This window comes from Haliotis rubra, unplaced genomic scaffold, assembly GCF_003918875.1.
Source record: "Haliotis rubra isolate DU_JTF1 unplaced genomic scaffold, ASM391887v1 Scf269, whole genome shotgun sequence".
In the NCBI taxonomy this organism is placed as follows: domain Eukaryota; kingdom Metazoa; phylum Mollusca; class Gastropoda; order Lepetellida; family Haliotidae; genus Haliotis; species Haliotis rubra.
This window is the reverse complement of record NW_025766769.1, coordinates 792,160-810,470: the sequence shown is the minus strand read 5'-3', so window position 1 is coordinate 810,470 and position 18,311 is coordinate 792,160. Positions and strand designations below refer to the sequence as shown.

Sequence of the window (18,311 nt, the reverse complement as noted above, 5' to 3'; positions counted from 1 at the left end):
ACACTGATGACTTACCACAGTCCGCCATATAAACCAGTTACACCGATGACTTACCACAGTCCACCATATAAACCAGTTACACTGGTGACTTACCACAGTCCGTCATATAAACCAGATACACAGATGACTTACCACAGTCCGTCATATAAACCAGTTACACTGATGACTTACCACAGTCCGTCATATAAACCAGTTACACTGATGACTTACCACAGTCGGCCATATAAAACAGCTACACTGATGACTTACCACAGTCCGTCCTATAAACCAGTTACACTGATGACTTACCACAGTCCGCCATATAAAGCAGTTACACTTGGTGACTTACCACAGTCCGTCATATAAACCAGTTACACTGATGACATACCACAGTCCGTCATATAAACCAGTTACATTGGTGACTTACAACAGTCGGCCATATAAACCAGTTACACTGATGACTTACCACAGTCCGTCATATAAACCAGTTACACTGATGACTTACCACAGTCCGTCATATAAACCAGTTACACTGATGACTTACCACAGTCCGTCATATAAACCAGTTACATTGGTGACTTACCACAGTCGGAAATATAAACCAGTTACACTGATGACTTACCACAGTCCGTCATATAAACCAGTTACACTGGTGACTTACCACAGTCCGTCATATAAACCAGTTACACTGATGACTTACCACAGTCCGTCATATAAACCAGTTACACTGATGACTTACCACAGTCCGTCATATAAACCAGTTACACTGATGACTTACAACAGTCCGTCATATAAAACCAGTTACACTGATGACTTACCACAGTCCGTCATATAAACCAGTTACACATATGACTTACCACAGTCCGTCATATAAACCAGTTACACTGATGACTTACCACAGTCGGTCATATAAACCAGTTACACTGATGACTTACCACAGTCGGCCATATAAACCAGTTACACTGATGACTTACCACAGTCCGTCATATAAACCAGTTACACTGATGACTTACCACAGTCCGTCATATAAACCAGTTACACTGATGACTTACCACAGTCCGTCCTATAAACCAGTTACACTGATGACTTACCACAGTCCGTCCTATAAACCAGTTACACTGATGACTTACCACAGTCCGTCATATAAACCAGTTACACTGATGACTTACCACAGTCCGTCCTATAAACCAGTTACACAGATGACTTACCACAGTCCGTCCTATAAACCAGTTACACTGATGACTTACAACAGTCCGTCATATAAACCAGTTACACTGATGACTTACCACAGTCCGTCATATAAACCAGTTACACTGATGACTTACCACAGTCCGTCATATAAACCAGTTACACTGATGACTTACCACAGTCCGTCCTATAAACCAGTTACACTGATGACTTACCACAGTCCGCCATATAAACCAGTTACACAGATGACTTACCACAGTCCGTCATATAAACCAGTTACACTGATGACTTACCACAGTCCGTCATATAAACCAGTTACACTGATGACTTACCACAGTCCGTCATATAAACCAGTTACACTGATGACTTACCACAGTCCGTCCTATATAAACCAGTTACACAGATGACTTACCACAGTCCGTCCTATAAACCAGTTACACTGATGACTTACAACAGTCGGTCATATAAACCAGTTACACTGATGACTTACCACAGTCCGTCATATAAACCAGTTACACAGATGACTTACCACAGTCCGTCCATATAAACCAGTTACACTGATGACTTACCACAGTCCGTCATATAAACCAGTTACACTGATGACTTACCACAGTCCGCCATATAAACCAGTTACACTGATGACTTACCACAGTCCGCCATATAAACCAGTTACACTGATGACTTACCACAGTCCGTCATATAAACCAGTTACACAGATGACTTACCACAGTCCGTCATATAAACCAGTTACACTGATGACTTACCACAGTCCGTCATATAAACCAGTTACACTGATGACTTACCACAGTCGGCCATATAAAACAGCTACACTGATGACTTACCACAGTCCGTCCTATAAACCAGTTACACTGATGACTTACCACAGTCGGCCATATAAAGCAGTTACATTGGTGACTTACCACAGTCCGTCATATAAACCAGTTACACTGATGACATACCACAGTCCGTCATATAAACCAGTTACATTGATGACTTACAACAGTCGGCCATATAAACCAGTTACACTGATGACTTACCACAGTCCGTCATATAAACCAGTTACACTGATGACTTACCACAGTCCGTCATATAAACCAGTTACACTGATGACTTACCACAGTCCGTCATATAAAACCAGTTACATTGGTGACTTACCACAGTCGGAAATATAAACCAGTTACACTGATGACTTACCACAGTCCGTCATATAAACCAGTTACACTGGTGACTTACCACAGTCCGTCATATAAACCAGTTACACTGATGACTTACAACAGTCCGTCATATAAACCAGTTACACTGATGACTTACCACCACAGTCCGTCATATAAACCAGTTACACATGATGACTTACAACAGTCCGTCATATAAACCAGTTACACTGATGACTTAGTCCACATATAAACCGTTACACTATGACTTACCACAGTCCGTCTATAAACCACTTACACTGACAGTCCACAGTCGTCATATAAACCCAGTTACACTGATGACTTACACAGTCGGCCATATAAACCAGTTACACTGATGACTTACCACAGTCCGTCCTATAAACCAGTTACACTGATGACTTACCACAGTCGGCCATATAAACCAGTTACACTGATGACTTACCACAGTCCGTCATATAAACCAGTTACACTGATGACTTACCACAGTCCGTCATATAAACCAGTTACACTGATGACTTACCACAGTCGGCCATATAAACCAGTTACACTGATGACTTACCACAGTCCGTCATATAAACCAGTTACACTGATGACTTACCACAGTCCGTCCTATAAACCAGTTACACTGATGACTTATAAAAACAGCTACACTGATGACTTACCACAGTCGGCCATATAAACCAGTTACACTGATGACTTACCACAGTCCGTCATATAAACCAGTTACACTGATGACTTACCACAGTCCGTCATATAAACCAGTTACACTGATGACTTACCACAGTCCGTCCTATATACCAGTTACACTGATGACTTACCACAGTCCGTCCTATAAACCAGTTACACTGATGACTTACAACAGTCCGTCATATAAACCAGTTACACTGGTGACTTACCACAGTCCGTCCTATAAACCAGTTACACAGATGACTTACCACAGTCCGTCCTATAAACCAGTTACACTGATGACTTACACACAGTCCGTCATATAAACCAGTTACACTGATGACTTACAACAGTCCGTCATATAAACCAGTTACACTGGTGACTTACCACAGTCCGTCCTATAAGCCAGTTACACAGATGACTTACCACAGTCCGCCATATAAACCAGTTACACAGATGACTTACCACAGTCCGTCATATAAACCAGTTACACTGATGACTTGCCACGGTCGGCCATATAAACCAGTTACACTGATGACTTACAACAGTCCGTCATATAAACCACTTACACTGATGACTTACCACAGTCCGTCCTATAAACCAGTTACACAGATGACTTACCACAGTCGGTCATATAAACCAGTTACACAGATGACTTACCACAGTCGGTCATATAAAACAGTTACACAGATGACTTACCACAGTCCGTCATATAAACCAGTACACCGATGACTTACCACAGTCCGCCAATATAAACCAGTTACACTGATGACTTACCACAGTCCGCCATATAAACCAGTACACTGATGACTTACCACAGTCCACCATATAAACCAGTTACACTGGTGACTTACCACAGTCCGTCATATAAACCAGATACACAGATGACTTACCACAGTCCGTCATATAAACCAGTTACACTGATGACTTACCACAGTCCGTCATATAAACCAGTTACACTGATGACTTACCACAGTCGGCCATATAAAACAGTTACACTGATGACTTACCACAGTCCGCCATATAAAAGCAGTTACACTGATGACTTACCACAGTCCGTCCATATAAACCAGTTACACTGATGACTTACCACAGTCCGTCATATAAACCAGTTACACTGGTGACTTACCACAGTCCGTCATATAAACCAGTTACACTGATGACTTACCACAGTCCGTCATATAAACCAGTTACACTGATGACTTACCACAGTCGGTCCATATAAACCAGTTACACTGATGACTTACCACAGTCCGTCATATAAACCAGTTACACTGATGACTTACTACAGTCCGTCATATAAACCAGTTACACTGATGACTTACCACAGTCCGTCATATAAACCAGTTACACTGGTGACTTACCAGTCGGCCATATAAAACCGTCCTATGACTTACCACAGTCCGGTATAAACCAGTTAGATGACTTACCACAGTCCGTCCTATAAAACCAGTTACACTGATGACTTACCAACAGTCCGTCATATAAACCAGTTACACTGGTAACATACCACAGTCCGTCCTATAAAACCAGTTACACTGATGACTTACCACAGTCCGTCCTATAAACCAGTTACACTGATGACTTACAACAGTCCGTCATATAAACCAGTTACACTGATGACTTACAACAGTCCGTCATATAAACCAGTTACACTGGTGACTTACCACAGTCCGTCCTATAAGCCAGTTACACAGATGACTTACCACAGTCCGCCATATAAACCAGTTACACAGATGACTTACCACAGTCCGTCATATAAACCAGTTACACTGATGACTTGCCACGGTCGGCCATATAAACCAGTTACACTGATGACTTACAACAGTCCGTCATATAAACCACTTACACTGATGACTTACCACAGTCCGTCCTATAAACCAGTTACACAGATGACTTACCACAGTCGGTCATATAAACCAGTTACACAGATGACTTACCACAGTCGGTCATATAAAACAGTTACACAGATGACTTACCACAGTCCGTCATATAAACCAGTACACCGATGACTTACCACAGTCCGCCATATAAACCAGTTACACTGATGACTTACCACAGTCCGCCATATAAACCAGTACACCTATGACTTACCACAGTCCACCATATAAAACCAGTTACACTGGTGACTTACCACAGTCCGTCATATAAACCAGATACACAGATGACTTACCACAGTCCGTCATATAAACCAGTTACACTGATGACTTACCACAGTCCGTCATATAAACCAGTTACACTGATGACTTACCACAGTCGGCCATATAAAACAGCTACACTGATGACTTACCACAGTCCGTCCTATATAAACCAGTTACACTGATGACTTACCACAGTCCGCCATATAAACCAGTTACACAGATGACTTACAACAGTCGGCCATATAAACCAGTTACACTGATGACTTACCACAGTCCGTCATATAAACCAGTTACACTGATGACTTACCACAGTCCGCCATATAAACCAGTTACACTGATGACTTACCACAGTCCGCCATATAAACCAGTTACACTGATGACTTACCACAGTCCGTCATATAAACCAGTTACACTGATGACTTACCACAGTCCGTCATATAAACCAGTTACACAGATGACTTACCACAGTCCGTCATATAAACCAGTTACACTGATGACTTCACTACAGTCCGCCATATAAAACCAGTTACACTGATGACTTACCACAGTCCGTCATATAAACCAGTTACACCTATGACTTACCACAGTCCACCATATAAACCAGTTACACTGGTGACTTACCACAGTCCGTCATATAAACCAGTTACACAGATGACTTACCACAGTCCGTCATATAAAACCAGTTACACTGATGACTTACCACAGTCCGTCATATAAACCAGTTACACTGATGACTTACCACAGTCGGCCATATAAACCAGTTACACTGATGACTTACCACAGTCCGTCATATAAACCAGTTACACTGATGACTTACCACAGTCCGTCATATAAACCAGTTACACAGATGACTTACCACAGTCCGGCCATATAAAACAGTTACACAGATGACTTACCACAGTCCGTCATATAAACCAGTTACACTGATGACTTCCACAGTCCGCCATATAAACCAGTTACACTGATGACTTACCACAGTCCGTCATATAAACCAGTTACACTGATGACTTACCACAGTCCGTCATATAAACCAGTTACACTGATGACTTACCACAGTCCGTCCTATAAACCAGTTACACTGATGACTTACCACAGTCGGCCATATAAACCAGTTACACAGATGACTTACCACAGTCGGTCATATAAACCAGTTACACTGATGACTTACCACAGTCCGTCATATAAAACCAGTTACACCGATGACTTCCACACAGTCCGCCATATAAACCAGTTACACTGATGACTTCTACCACAGTCCGTCATATAAACCAGTTACACTGATGACTTCTACCACAGTCCGTCCTATAAACCAGTTACACTGGTGACTTACCACAGTCCGTCATATATAAACCAGTTACACTGATGACTTACCGCACAGTCCCATATAAAACCATATAAACTTACAACAGTTACCACTGATGACTTACCACAGTCCGTCATATAAACCAGTTACACTGATGACTTACCACAGTCCGTCATATAAACCAGTTACACTGATGACTTACCACAGTCCGTCCTATAAAACCAGTTACACTGATGACTTACCACAGTCCGCCATATAAACCAGTTACACTGATGACTTACCACAGTCGGTCATATAAACCAGTTACACTGATGACTTACCACAGTCCGCCATATAAACCAGTTACACTGATGACTTACCACAGTCCGCCATATAAACCAGTTACACTGATGACTCTTACCAAGATGACTTACCACAGTCCGTCATATAAAACCAGTTACACTGATGACTTACCACAGTCCGTCATATAAACCAGTTACACTGATGACACCACGATGATATAAAACCAGTTACACTGATGACTTACCACAGTCCGTCATATAAACCAGTTACACTGATGACTTACCACAGTCCGCCATATAAACCAGTTACACTGATGACTTACCACAGTCCGTCATATAAACCAGTTACACTGATGACTTACCACAGTCCGTCATATAAACCAGTTACACTGATGACTTACCACAGTCCGCCATATAAACCAGTTACACTGATGACTTACCACAGTCCGCCATATAAACCAGTTACACTGATGACTTACCACAGTCGGCCATATAAACCAGTTACACTGATGACTTACCACAGTCCGTCATATAAACCAGTTACACTGATGACTTACCACAGTCCGTCCTATAAACCAGTTACACAGATGACTTACCACAGTCGGTCATATAAACCAGTTACACTGATGACTTACCACAGTCCGTCATATAAACCAGTTACACTGATGACTTACCACAGTCCGTCATATAAACCAGTTACACTGATGACTTACCACAGTCCGTCATATAAACCAGTTACACTGATGACTTACCACAGTCCGCCATATAAACCAGTTACACTGATGACTTACCACAGTCGGCCATATAAACCAGTTACACTGATGACTTACAACAGTCGGTCATATAAAACCAGTTACACTGATGACTTACCACAGTCGGCCATATAAACCAGTTACACTGATGACTTACCACAGTCCGTCCTATAAAACCAGTTACACTTGATGACTTACCACAGTCCGCCATATAAACCAGTTACACTGATGACTTACCACAGTCCGTCATATAAACCAGTTACACTGATGACTTACCACAGTCCGTCATATAAACCAGTTACAGTTACACTGATGACTTACCACAGTCCGCCATATAAACCAGTTACACTGATGACTTACCACAGTCCGCCATATAAACCAGTTACACTGATGACTTACCACAGTCCGCTCATATAAACCAGTTACCACTACACTGATGACTTACCACAGTCCGTCATATAAAAACAGTTACACTGATGACTTACCACAGTCCGTCATATAAACCAGTTACACTGATGACTTACCACAGTCCGTCATATAAACCAGTTACACTTTGATGACTTACCACAGTCCGCCATATAAACCAGTTACACTGATGACTTACCTGTCACCAGTTACACTGATGACTTACAACAGTCCGTCTATAAACCAGTTACACTGATGACTTACCACAGTCCGTCATATAAACCAGTTACACTGATGACTTACCACAGTCCGTCATATAAACCAGTTACACTGATGACTTACAACAGTCCGCCATATAAACCAGTTACACTGATGACACCACAGTCGGCCATATATAACCAGTTACACTGATGACTTACCACAGTCCGTCCCATATAAACCACCATATAAACCAGTTACACTGATGACTTACCACAGTCCAGCCATATAAACCAGTTACACACTGATGACTTACCACAGTCCGCCATATAAACCAGTTACACTGATGACTTACCACAGTCGGCCATATAAACCAGTTACACTGATGACTTACCACAGTCGGCCATATATAAAACACAGTTACACTGATATAAACCAGTTACATTGGTGACTTACCACAGTCGGCCATATATAACAGCTACACTGGTGACTTACCACAGTCGGCCATATAAACCAGTTACACAGATGACTTACCACAGTCCGTCATATAAACCAGTTACACTGATGACTTACCACAGTCGGCCATATAAACCAGTTACACTGATGACTTACCACAGTCCGTCATATAAACCAGTTACACTGATGACTTACCACAGTCCGATATAAACCAGTTACACTGATGACTTACAGTCCGCCATATAAACCAGTTACACTGATGACTTAAACCACAGTCCGCCATATAAACCAGTTACACTGATGACTTACCACAGTCCGTCATATAAACCAGTTACACTGATGACTTACCACAGTCCGTCATATAAACCAGTTACACTGATGACTTACCACAGTCCGTCATATAAACCAGTTACACTGATGACTTACCACAGTCCGTCATATAAACCAGTTACACTGATGACTTACAACAGTCCGTCCATATAAACCAGTTACACAGATGACTTACCACAGTCCGTCATATAAACCAGTTACACTGATGACTTACCACAGTCCGCCATATAAACCAGTTACACTGATGACTTACCACAGTCCGTCATATAAAACCAGTTACACTGATGACTTACCACAGTCCGTCATATAAACCAGTTACACTGATGACTTACCACAGTCGTGCCATATAAACCAGTTACACTGATGACTTACAACAGTCCGTCATATAAACCAGTTACACTGATGACTTCACAGTCTGCCATATAAACCAGTTACACTGATGACTTACCACAGTCCGCCATATAAAACAGTTACACTTATTACTTACCACGGTCGGCCATATAAACCAGTTACAGTGATGACTTACAACAGTCCGTCATATAAACCAGTTACACTGGTGACTTACAACAGTCGGCCATATAAACCAGTTACACTGATGACTTACCACAGTCGGCCATATAAACCAGTTACACTGATGACTTACCACAGTCGGCCATATATAACAGCTACACTGGTGACTTACAACAGTCGGCCATATAAACCAGTTACATTGATGACTTACCACAGTCGGCCATATATAACAGCTACATTGGTGACTTACCACAGTCCGTCCTATAAACCAGTTACACAGATGACTTACCACAGTCGGCCATATAAACCAGTTACACAGATGACTTACCACAGTCCGTCATATAAACCAGTTACACTGATGACTTACCACAGTCCGCCATATATAACAGCTACATTGATGACTTACCACAGTCCGTCATATAAACCAGTTACACAGATGACTTACCACAGTCCGTCCTATAAACCAGTTACACCGATGACTTCCCACAGTTCGCCATATAAACCAGTTACACTGGTGACTTACCACAGTCGGTCATATAAACCAGTTACACTGATGACTTACCACAGTCGGCCATATAAAACCAGCTACACTGATGACTTACAACAGTCCGGCCATATAAACCAGTTACACTGATGACTTACCACAGTCGGCCATATAAACCAGTTACACTGATGACTTACCACAGTCCGGCCATATATAACAGCTACACTGGTGACTTACAACAGTCGGCCATATAAACCAGTTACATTGGTGACTTACCACAGTCGGCCATATATAACAGCTACACTGGTGACTTACTACAGTCGGCCATATAAACCAGTTACACTGATGACTTACCACAGTCCGTCATATAAAACCAGTTACATTGGTGACTTACAACAATCGGCCATATATAACAGCTACATTGGTGACTTACCACAGTCCGTCATATAAACCAGTTACACTGATGACTTACCACAGTCCGTCATATAAACCAGTTACACTGATGACTTACTACAGTCGGCCATATAAACCAGTTACACTGATGACTTCCCACAGTCTGCCATATAAACCAGTTACACAGATGACTTACCACAGTCCGTCATATAAAACCAGTTACACTGATGACTTCCCACAGTCTGCAATATAAAACCAGTTACACAGATGACTTACCACAGTCCGTCATATAAACCAGTTACACTGATGACTTCCCACAGTCCGCCATATAAACCAGTTACACTGGTGACTTACAACAGTCCGTCCTATAAACCAGTTACACAGATGACTTCCCACAGTCCGTCATATAAACCAGTTACACTGATGACTTACCACAGTCCGCCATATAAACCAGTTACACTGATGACTTACCACAGTCCGTCATATAAACCAGTTACACTGATGACTTCCCACAGTCTGTCCTATAAACCAGTTACACTGATGACTTACCACAGTCTGCCATATAAACCAGTTACACTGGTGACTTACAACAGTCCGCCATATAAACCAGTTACACTGATGACTTACCACAGTCTGCCATATAAACCAGTTACACTGGTGCCTTACCACAGTCCGCCATATAAAACAGTTACACTTATTACTTACCACGGTCGGCCATATAAACCAGTTACAGTGATGACTTACAACAGTCCGTCATATAAAACCAGTTACACTGGTGACTTACAACAGTCGGCCATATAAACCAGTTACACTGATGACTTACCACAGTCGGCCATATAAACCAGTTACACTGATGACTTACCACAGTCGGTACATATATAACAGCTACACTGGTGACTTACAACAGTCGGCCATATAAACCAGTTACATTGGTGACTTACAACAGTCGGCCATATATAACCAGTTACATTGATGACTTACCACAGTCCGTCCTATAAACCAGTTACACAGATGACTTACCACGGTCGGCCATATAAACCAGTTACACTGATGACTTACCACAGTCCGTCATATAAACCAGTTACATTGGTGACTTACAACAGTCCGCCATATAAACCAGCTACATTGATGACTTACCACAGTCCGTCATATAAACCAGTTACACTGATGACTTACCACAGTCCGTCCTATAAACCAGTTACACTGATGACTTACCCACAGTCCGCCATATAAACCAGTTACACTGATGACTTACCACAGTCCGTCATATAAACCAGTTACACTGATGACTTACCACAGTCCGTCATATAAACCAGTTACACTGATGACTTACCACAGTCCGTCATATAAACCAGTTACACTGGTGACTTACAACAGTCGGCCATATAAACCAGTTACACTGATGACTTACCACAGTCGGCCATATAAACCAGTTACACTGATGACTTACCACAGTCGGCCATATAAACCAGTTACACACTGGTGACTTACAACAGTCGGCCATATAAACCAGTTACACTGGTGACTTACAACAGTCGGCCATATAAACCAGTTACATTGGTGACTTACCACAGTCCGTCATATATAAACCAGTTACACAGATGACTTACCACAGTCCGTCATATAAACCAGTTACACCGATGACTTACCACAGTCGCCATATAAACCAGTACACTGATGACTTACCACAGTCGGTCATATAAACCAGTTACACTGATGACTTACCACAGTCCGTCCTATAAACCAGTTACACTGGTGACTTACCACAGTCGGTCATATAAACCAGTTACACTGTTGACTTGCCACAGTCGGCCATATAAACCAGTTACACTGATGACTTACCACAGTCGGCCATATAAACCAGTTACACTGATGACTTACCACAGTCCGCCATATAAACCAGTTACACCGATGACTTACCACAGTCCACCATATAAACCAGTTACACTGGTGACTTACCACAGTCCGTCATATAAACCAGATACACTGATGACTTACCACAGTCCGTCATATAAACCAGTTACACTGATGACTTACCACAGTCCGTCCTATAAACCAGTTACACTGATGACTTACCACAGTCGGCCATTATAAAACAGCTACACTGATGACTTACCACAGTCCGTCATATAAACCAGTTACACTGGTGACTTACCACAGTCCGTCATATAAACCAGTTACACTGATGACTTACAACAGTCGGCCATATAAACCAGTTACACTGATGACTTACTACAGTCGGCCATATAAACCAGTTACACTGATGACTTACCACAGTCCGTCATATAAACCAGTTACACCGATGACTTACCACAGTCCGTCATATAAACCAGTCACACTGGTGACTTACCACAGTCCGTCATATAAACCAGTTACACAGATGACTTACGACAGTCCGTTATATAAACCAGTTACACTGATGACTTACCACAGTCCGTCATATAAAACCAGTTACACTGATGACTTACCACAGTCGGCCATATAAAACAGCTACACTGATGACTTACCACAGTCCGTCATATAAACCAGTTACACAGATAACTTACCACAGTCGGTCATATAAACCGGTTACACTGGTGACTTGCCACAGTCGGCCATATAAACCAGTTACACTGATGACTTACCACAGTCCGTCATATAAACCAGTTACACTGATGACTTACCACAGTCCGTCATATAAAACAGCTACACTGATGACTTACTACAGTCAGTCATATAAACCAGTTACACTGGTGACTTACCACAGTCCACCATATAAACCAGTCACACTGGTGACTTACCACAGTCCGTCATATAAACCAGTTACACAGATGACTTACGACAGTCCGTTATATAAACCAGTTACACTGATGACTTACCACAGTCCGTCATATAAACCAGTTACACTGATGACTTACCACAGTCGGCCATATAAACCAGTTACACAGATGACTTACCTCAGTAGGTCATATAAACCGGTTACACTGGTGACTTACTACAGTCGGCCATATAAACCAGTTACACTGATGACTTACCACAGTCCGCCATATAAACCAGTACACCGATGACTTACCACAGTCCACCATATAAACCAGTTACACTGATGACTTACCACAGTCCGCCATATAAACCAGTTACACTGATGACTTACTACAGTCGGCCATATATAACAGCTACACTGATGACTTACCCCAGTCTGTCCTATAAACCAGGTACACTGATGACTTACCACAGTCTGCCATATAAACCAGTTACACTGGTGACTTACCACAGTCGGCCATATAAACCAGTTACACCGATGACTTACCGCAGTTCGTCCTATAAACCAGTTACACTGGTAACTTACCACAGTCGGTCATATAAACCGGTTACACTGGTGACTTGCCACAGTCGGCCATATAAAACAGCTACACTGATGACTTACAACAGTCCGTCCTATAAACCAGTTACACTGATGACTTACTACAGTCGGCCATATAAAACAGCTACACTGATGACTTACCACAGTCCGTCATATAAACCAGTTACACTGGTGACTTACCACAGTCCGTCCTATAAACCAGTTACACAGATGACTTACAACAGTCGGCCATATAAACCAGTTACACTGATGACTTACTACAGTCCGCCATATAAACCAGTTACACTGATGACTTACCACAGTCCGTCCTTTATAAACCAGTACACCGATGACTTACCACAGTCCACCATATAAACCAGTTACACTGGTGACTTACCACAGTCCGTCCTATAAACCAGTTACACAGATGACTTACAACAGTCGGCCATATAAACCAGTTACACTGATGACTTACTACAGTCGGCCATATAAACCAGTTACACTGATGACTTACCACAGTCCGCCATATAAACCAGTACACCGATGACTTACCACAGTCCGTCATATAAACCAGTTACACTGGTGACTTACCACAGTCCGTCCTATAAACCAGTTACACAGATGACTTACAACAGTCGGCCATATAAACCAGTTACACTGATGACTTACTACAGTCGGCCATATAAACCAGTTACACTGGTGACTTACCACAGTCCGTCATATAAAACCAGTTACACAGATGGCTTACCACAGTCGGTCATATAAACCGGTTACACTGGTGACTTGCCACAGTCGGCCATATAAAGCAGTTACACTGATGACTTACCACAGTCCGTCATATAAACCAGTTACACTGATGACTTACCACAGTCGGCCATATAAAACAGCTACACTGATGACTTACCACAGTCCGTCATATAAACTAGTTACACTGGTGACTTACCACAGTCCGTCATATAAACCAGTTACACTGATGACTTACTACAGTCGGCCATATAAACCAGTTACACTGATGACTTACCACAGTCCGCAATATAAACCAGTACACCGGTGACTTACCGCAGTCCACCATATAAACCAGTTACACTGGTGACTTACCACAGTCCGTCATATAAACCAGTTACACAGATGACTTACCACAGTCCGTCATATAAACCAGTTACACTGATGACTTACCACAGTCCGTCATATAAACCAGTTACACTGATGACTTACCACAGTCGGCCATATAAAACAGCTACACTGATGACTTACCACAGTCCGTCATATAAACCAGTTACACTGATGACTTACCACAGTCGGCCATATAAACCAGTTACACTGGTGACTTACCACAGTCCGCCATATAAAACAGCTACACTGGTGACTTACCACAGTCCGTCATATAAACCAGTTACACAGATGACTTACCACAGTCGGTCATATAAACCAGTTACACTGGTGACTTGCCACAGTCGGCCATATAAAACAGCTACACTGATGACTTACCACAGTCCGTCATATAAACCAGTTACACTGATGACTTACCACAGTCCGCCATATAAAACAGCTACACTGATGACTTACCACAGTCCGTCCTATAAACCAGTTACACTGATGACTTACCACAGTCCGTCCTATAAACCAGTTACACAGATGACTTACCACAGTCGGCCATATAAACCAGTTACACTGATGACTTACTACAGTCGGTCATAGATAACAGCTACACTGATGACTTACCACAGTCCGTCATATAAACCAGTTACACTGATGACTTACCACAGTCCGCCATATAAACCAGTTACACTGATGACTTACCACAGTCGGCCATATAAACCAGTTACACTGATGACTTACCACAGTCGGCCATATAAACCAGTTACACTGATGACTTACCACAGTCCGTCATATAAACCAGTTACACTGATGACTTACCACAGTCGGCCATATAAACCAGTTACACTGATGACTTACCACAGTCCTCCCTGTAAACCAGTACTGTGGTGACTTACCACAGTCCTCCCTGTAAACCAGTACTGTGGTGACTTACCACAGTCCGCGATGCCCAGGATGATGATGTGCTCTCCATGGCGGCCATATTCCCAGCATGCAATCGTAGCAACGTACGTCTGTCCCTTCCTACAAACTTGCTCCTTACTTGGGACGCCGGAAACTCGGAAGGGAGTCTTGGCCCCAGACCAACTGCCGTCATTTGTGTGACCATCGAAGAAGTTATTCCACACAAAGCATTCCTCTACAGTAGACATGTCCTGGAAGTCGTGGGTGTCGTTCACTGCCCAGTATTTGTAGGTAGGCGTGGCTGCAGCACCTGGCATGGGAAATTACTTGGATGTAGAGGTGCAAGATCATATTTTCAACATTTTTGGATTACATGGAATAATATCCCCTTATATTGCTAAATATGCACATGGAAAAACGTACTGCAACTCCCCATATTTCACAGCATCATTAAAGGAAATTATCCAAGCCTCAATTCAACGTACTATGTGGATAACCTGACCCGCAAGGAATAGCTAAGTGGCAAATCTGAACGCAAAAAGAACGAAAAACTTCACTTTTAATCAGAAACCACACTTGGCAAACACACTGAATGAATTTGTAGTGTTGATAACGGTCGTATGACAAGTGCAGTCCTTTTCAAGATTCTGGAATACAATCCTCAGGACGTTATATAAGCATCAGTAACCGAGCACAATATCTGGAGGAACACCCGCCAACTGCAATGACACCCCTTCATGACACGTCCATGAAAACTTGCTTTGTGTTTAGAAAATAAAATGTGGTACAGCAACCCTGTCTAGGATGTCAGTGATGTACCGTTGTCCATGCCGATTTTGTCTGATCGTCACAAAGTCATGTTTCCATTCATGTGAGAGGGACCCCACACCATCCATGAACCCCCACCACAGGGTACCTGCTCTAAGATATTCCGTTGTGCACATGCAGTGTGTCTGCAGCACAAACTCGGTCTTGAACAAAGGTGATCGACTTTCGTCCGACCAGTGGACCATATTCCAGGGACGTTGAGCTTGACACCAAGGTAGTCGGGGAATAACAACGGACGTCTGATAGGTCGTCTGGCTCTATACCCGGCCGATTGTCGGACCGTTCTGTTGGACAAATGACGACGTGGAAGCCAGTCTATTTTCAACACAACACATGGACGAATGATGTGTTGTGCTCCTGCCTGGTGTTGTATCCTGATTCGGAGTTATCACTCGTGGTCCACCTGAACCTGAGTCGGAGTTATCACTCGTGGTCCACCTGAACCTTATCACTCGTGGTCCACCTGAACCTGACTCGGAGTTATCACTGGTGGTCCACCTGAACCTGACTCGGTTAGTCATCTCTCGTGGTCCACCTGAACCTGAGTTATCTCGTGGTCCACCTGTTATCACTCGTGGTCCACCTGAACCTGAGTCGGAGTTATCACTCGTGGTCCACCTGAACCTGACTCGGAGTTATCACTCGTGGTCCACCTGAACCTGACTCGGAGTTATCACTCGTGGTCCACCTGAACCTGACTCGGAGTTATCACTCGTGGTCCACCTGAACCTGACTCGGAGTTATCACTCGTGGTCCACCTGAACCTGAGTCGTGAGTTATGAACACACTCGTGGTCCACCTGAACCTGACTCTCGAGTCTCGGAGTCACTCTGGTCCACCTGAACCTGGTCCACCTGAAAGCTGTGGTCCACCTGAACCCTGAGTCGGAGTTATCACTGAACCCTGACTCGGAGTTATCACTGGTGGTCCACCTGAACCTGAGTCGGAGTTATCACTCGTGGTCCACCTGAACCTGACTCGGAGTTATCACTCGTGGTCCACCTGAACGCTGGCAGCCACCTTAAAGTCATGAATCTGTTGATGTTTGATGTCGATGGATTACTCTTGTAATAACTTGACGTCTTTGAGCAGTTTTCAGCTGAAGAAGCCCCACTTTGGCTTATAAACAACGAAATCAACTGATTTCCCAAGTTATCGAGCTGCAAGAAAAGTAATATGAAATATGATATTTGACGATAATGACGGAAACACGTGATGCTCGTCTTTTATACTTTGAAATATTTGAAATACCAGGTAGACACAGGCAAAACAAAATAGTGAAGCCAGCGATCTCCAGGTAGACACACGCAGAACAGAATAGTGAAGCCAGCGTCCTCAGGTAGACACACGTAGAACAGAATAGTGAAGCCAGCGTCCTCAGGTAGACATAGGTAGAACAGAATAGTGAAGCCAGCGTCCTCAGGTAGACATAGGTAGAACAAAATAGTGAAGCCAGCGTCCTCAGGTAGACACACGTAGAACAGAATAGTGAAGCCAGCGTCCTCAGGTAGACATAGGTAGAACAAAATAGTGAAGCCAGCGTCCTCAGGTAGACACACGTAGACCAAAATAGTGAATCCAGTATCCTCAGGTAGACACGGGTAGAACAAAATAGTGAAGTCATGCTCAGGTAGACACGGGTAGACCAAAATAATTGTCGACACCGGTAGACACAAGTAGGACAAAACACAGGTTCACATGTTAATTATAAGTCACTGTTGACACAGGTAGCTGGGACATTTACGAATTGGCCACTGTTGACACGAGGACAATATGGCGAACCCCTGCCCCCTCTCTGGATCCAACAATGTTGTTGTGTAACACGTTTCCATTCGTTTATTATTTGATGCTATCTAGACCATGCACTTATCACGTGTACATGCGGTAATATAATTGTAGCAGCTG

The 18,311-nt window shown here is 42.9% G+C and overlaps 1 protein-coding gene across 2 annotated transcripts in view; it reads right to left on the bottom strand.

Moving 5' to 3' along the window:
- LOC124280512 (CUB and sushi domain-containing protein 3-like) overlaps window positions 1–18,311 on the bottom strand; it is a 97,198-nt gene that overhangs the window by 28,545 nt on the left and 50,342 nt on the right. For both annotated transcript variants that reach the window (XM_046716458.1, XM_046716460.1), the window contains exon 4: window positions 15,610–15,888. In XM_046716458.1, coding sequence (XP_046572414.1) covers window positions 15,610–15,888 — 279 coding nt within the window. The remainder of the gene's footprint in view (window positions 1–15,609; window positions 15,889–18,311) is intronic.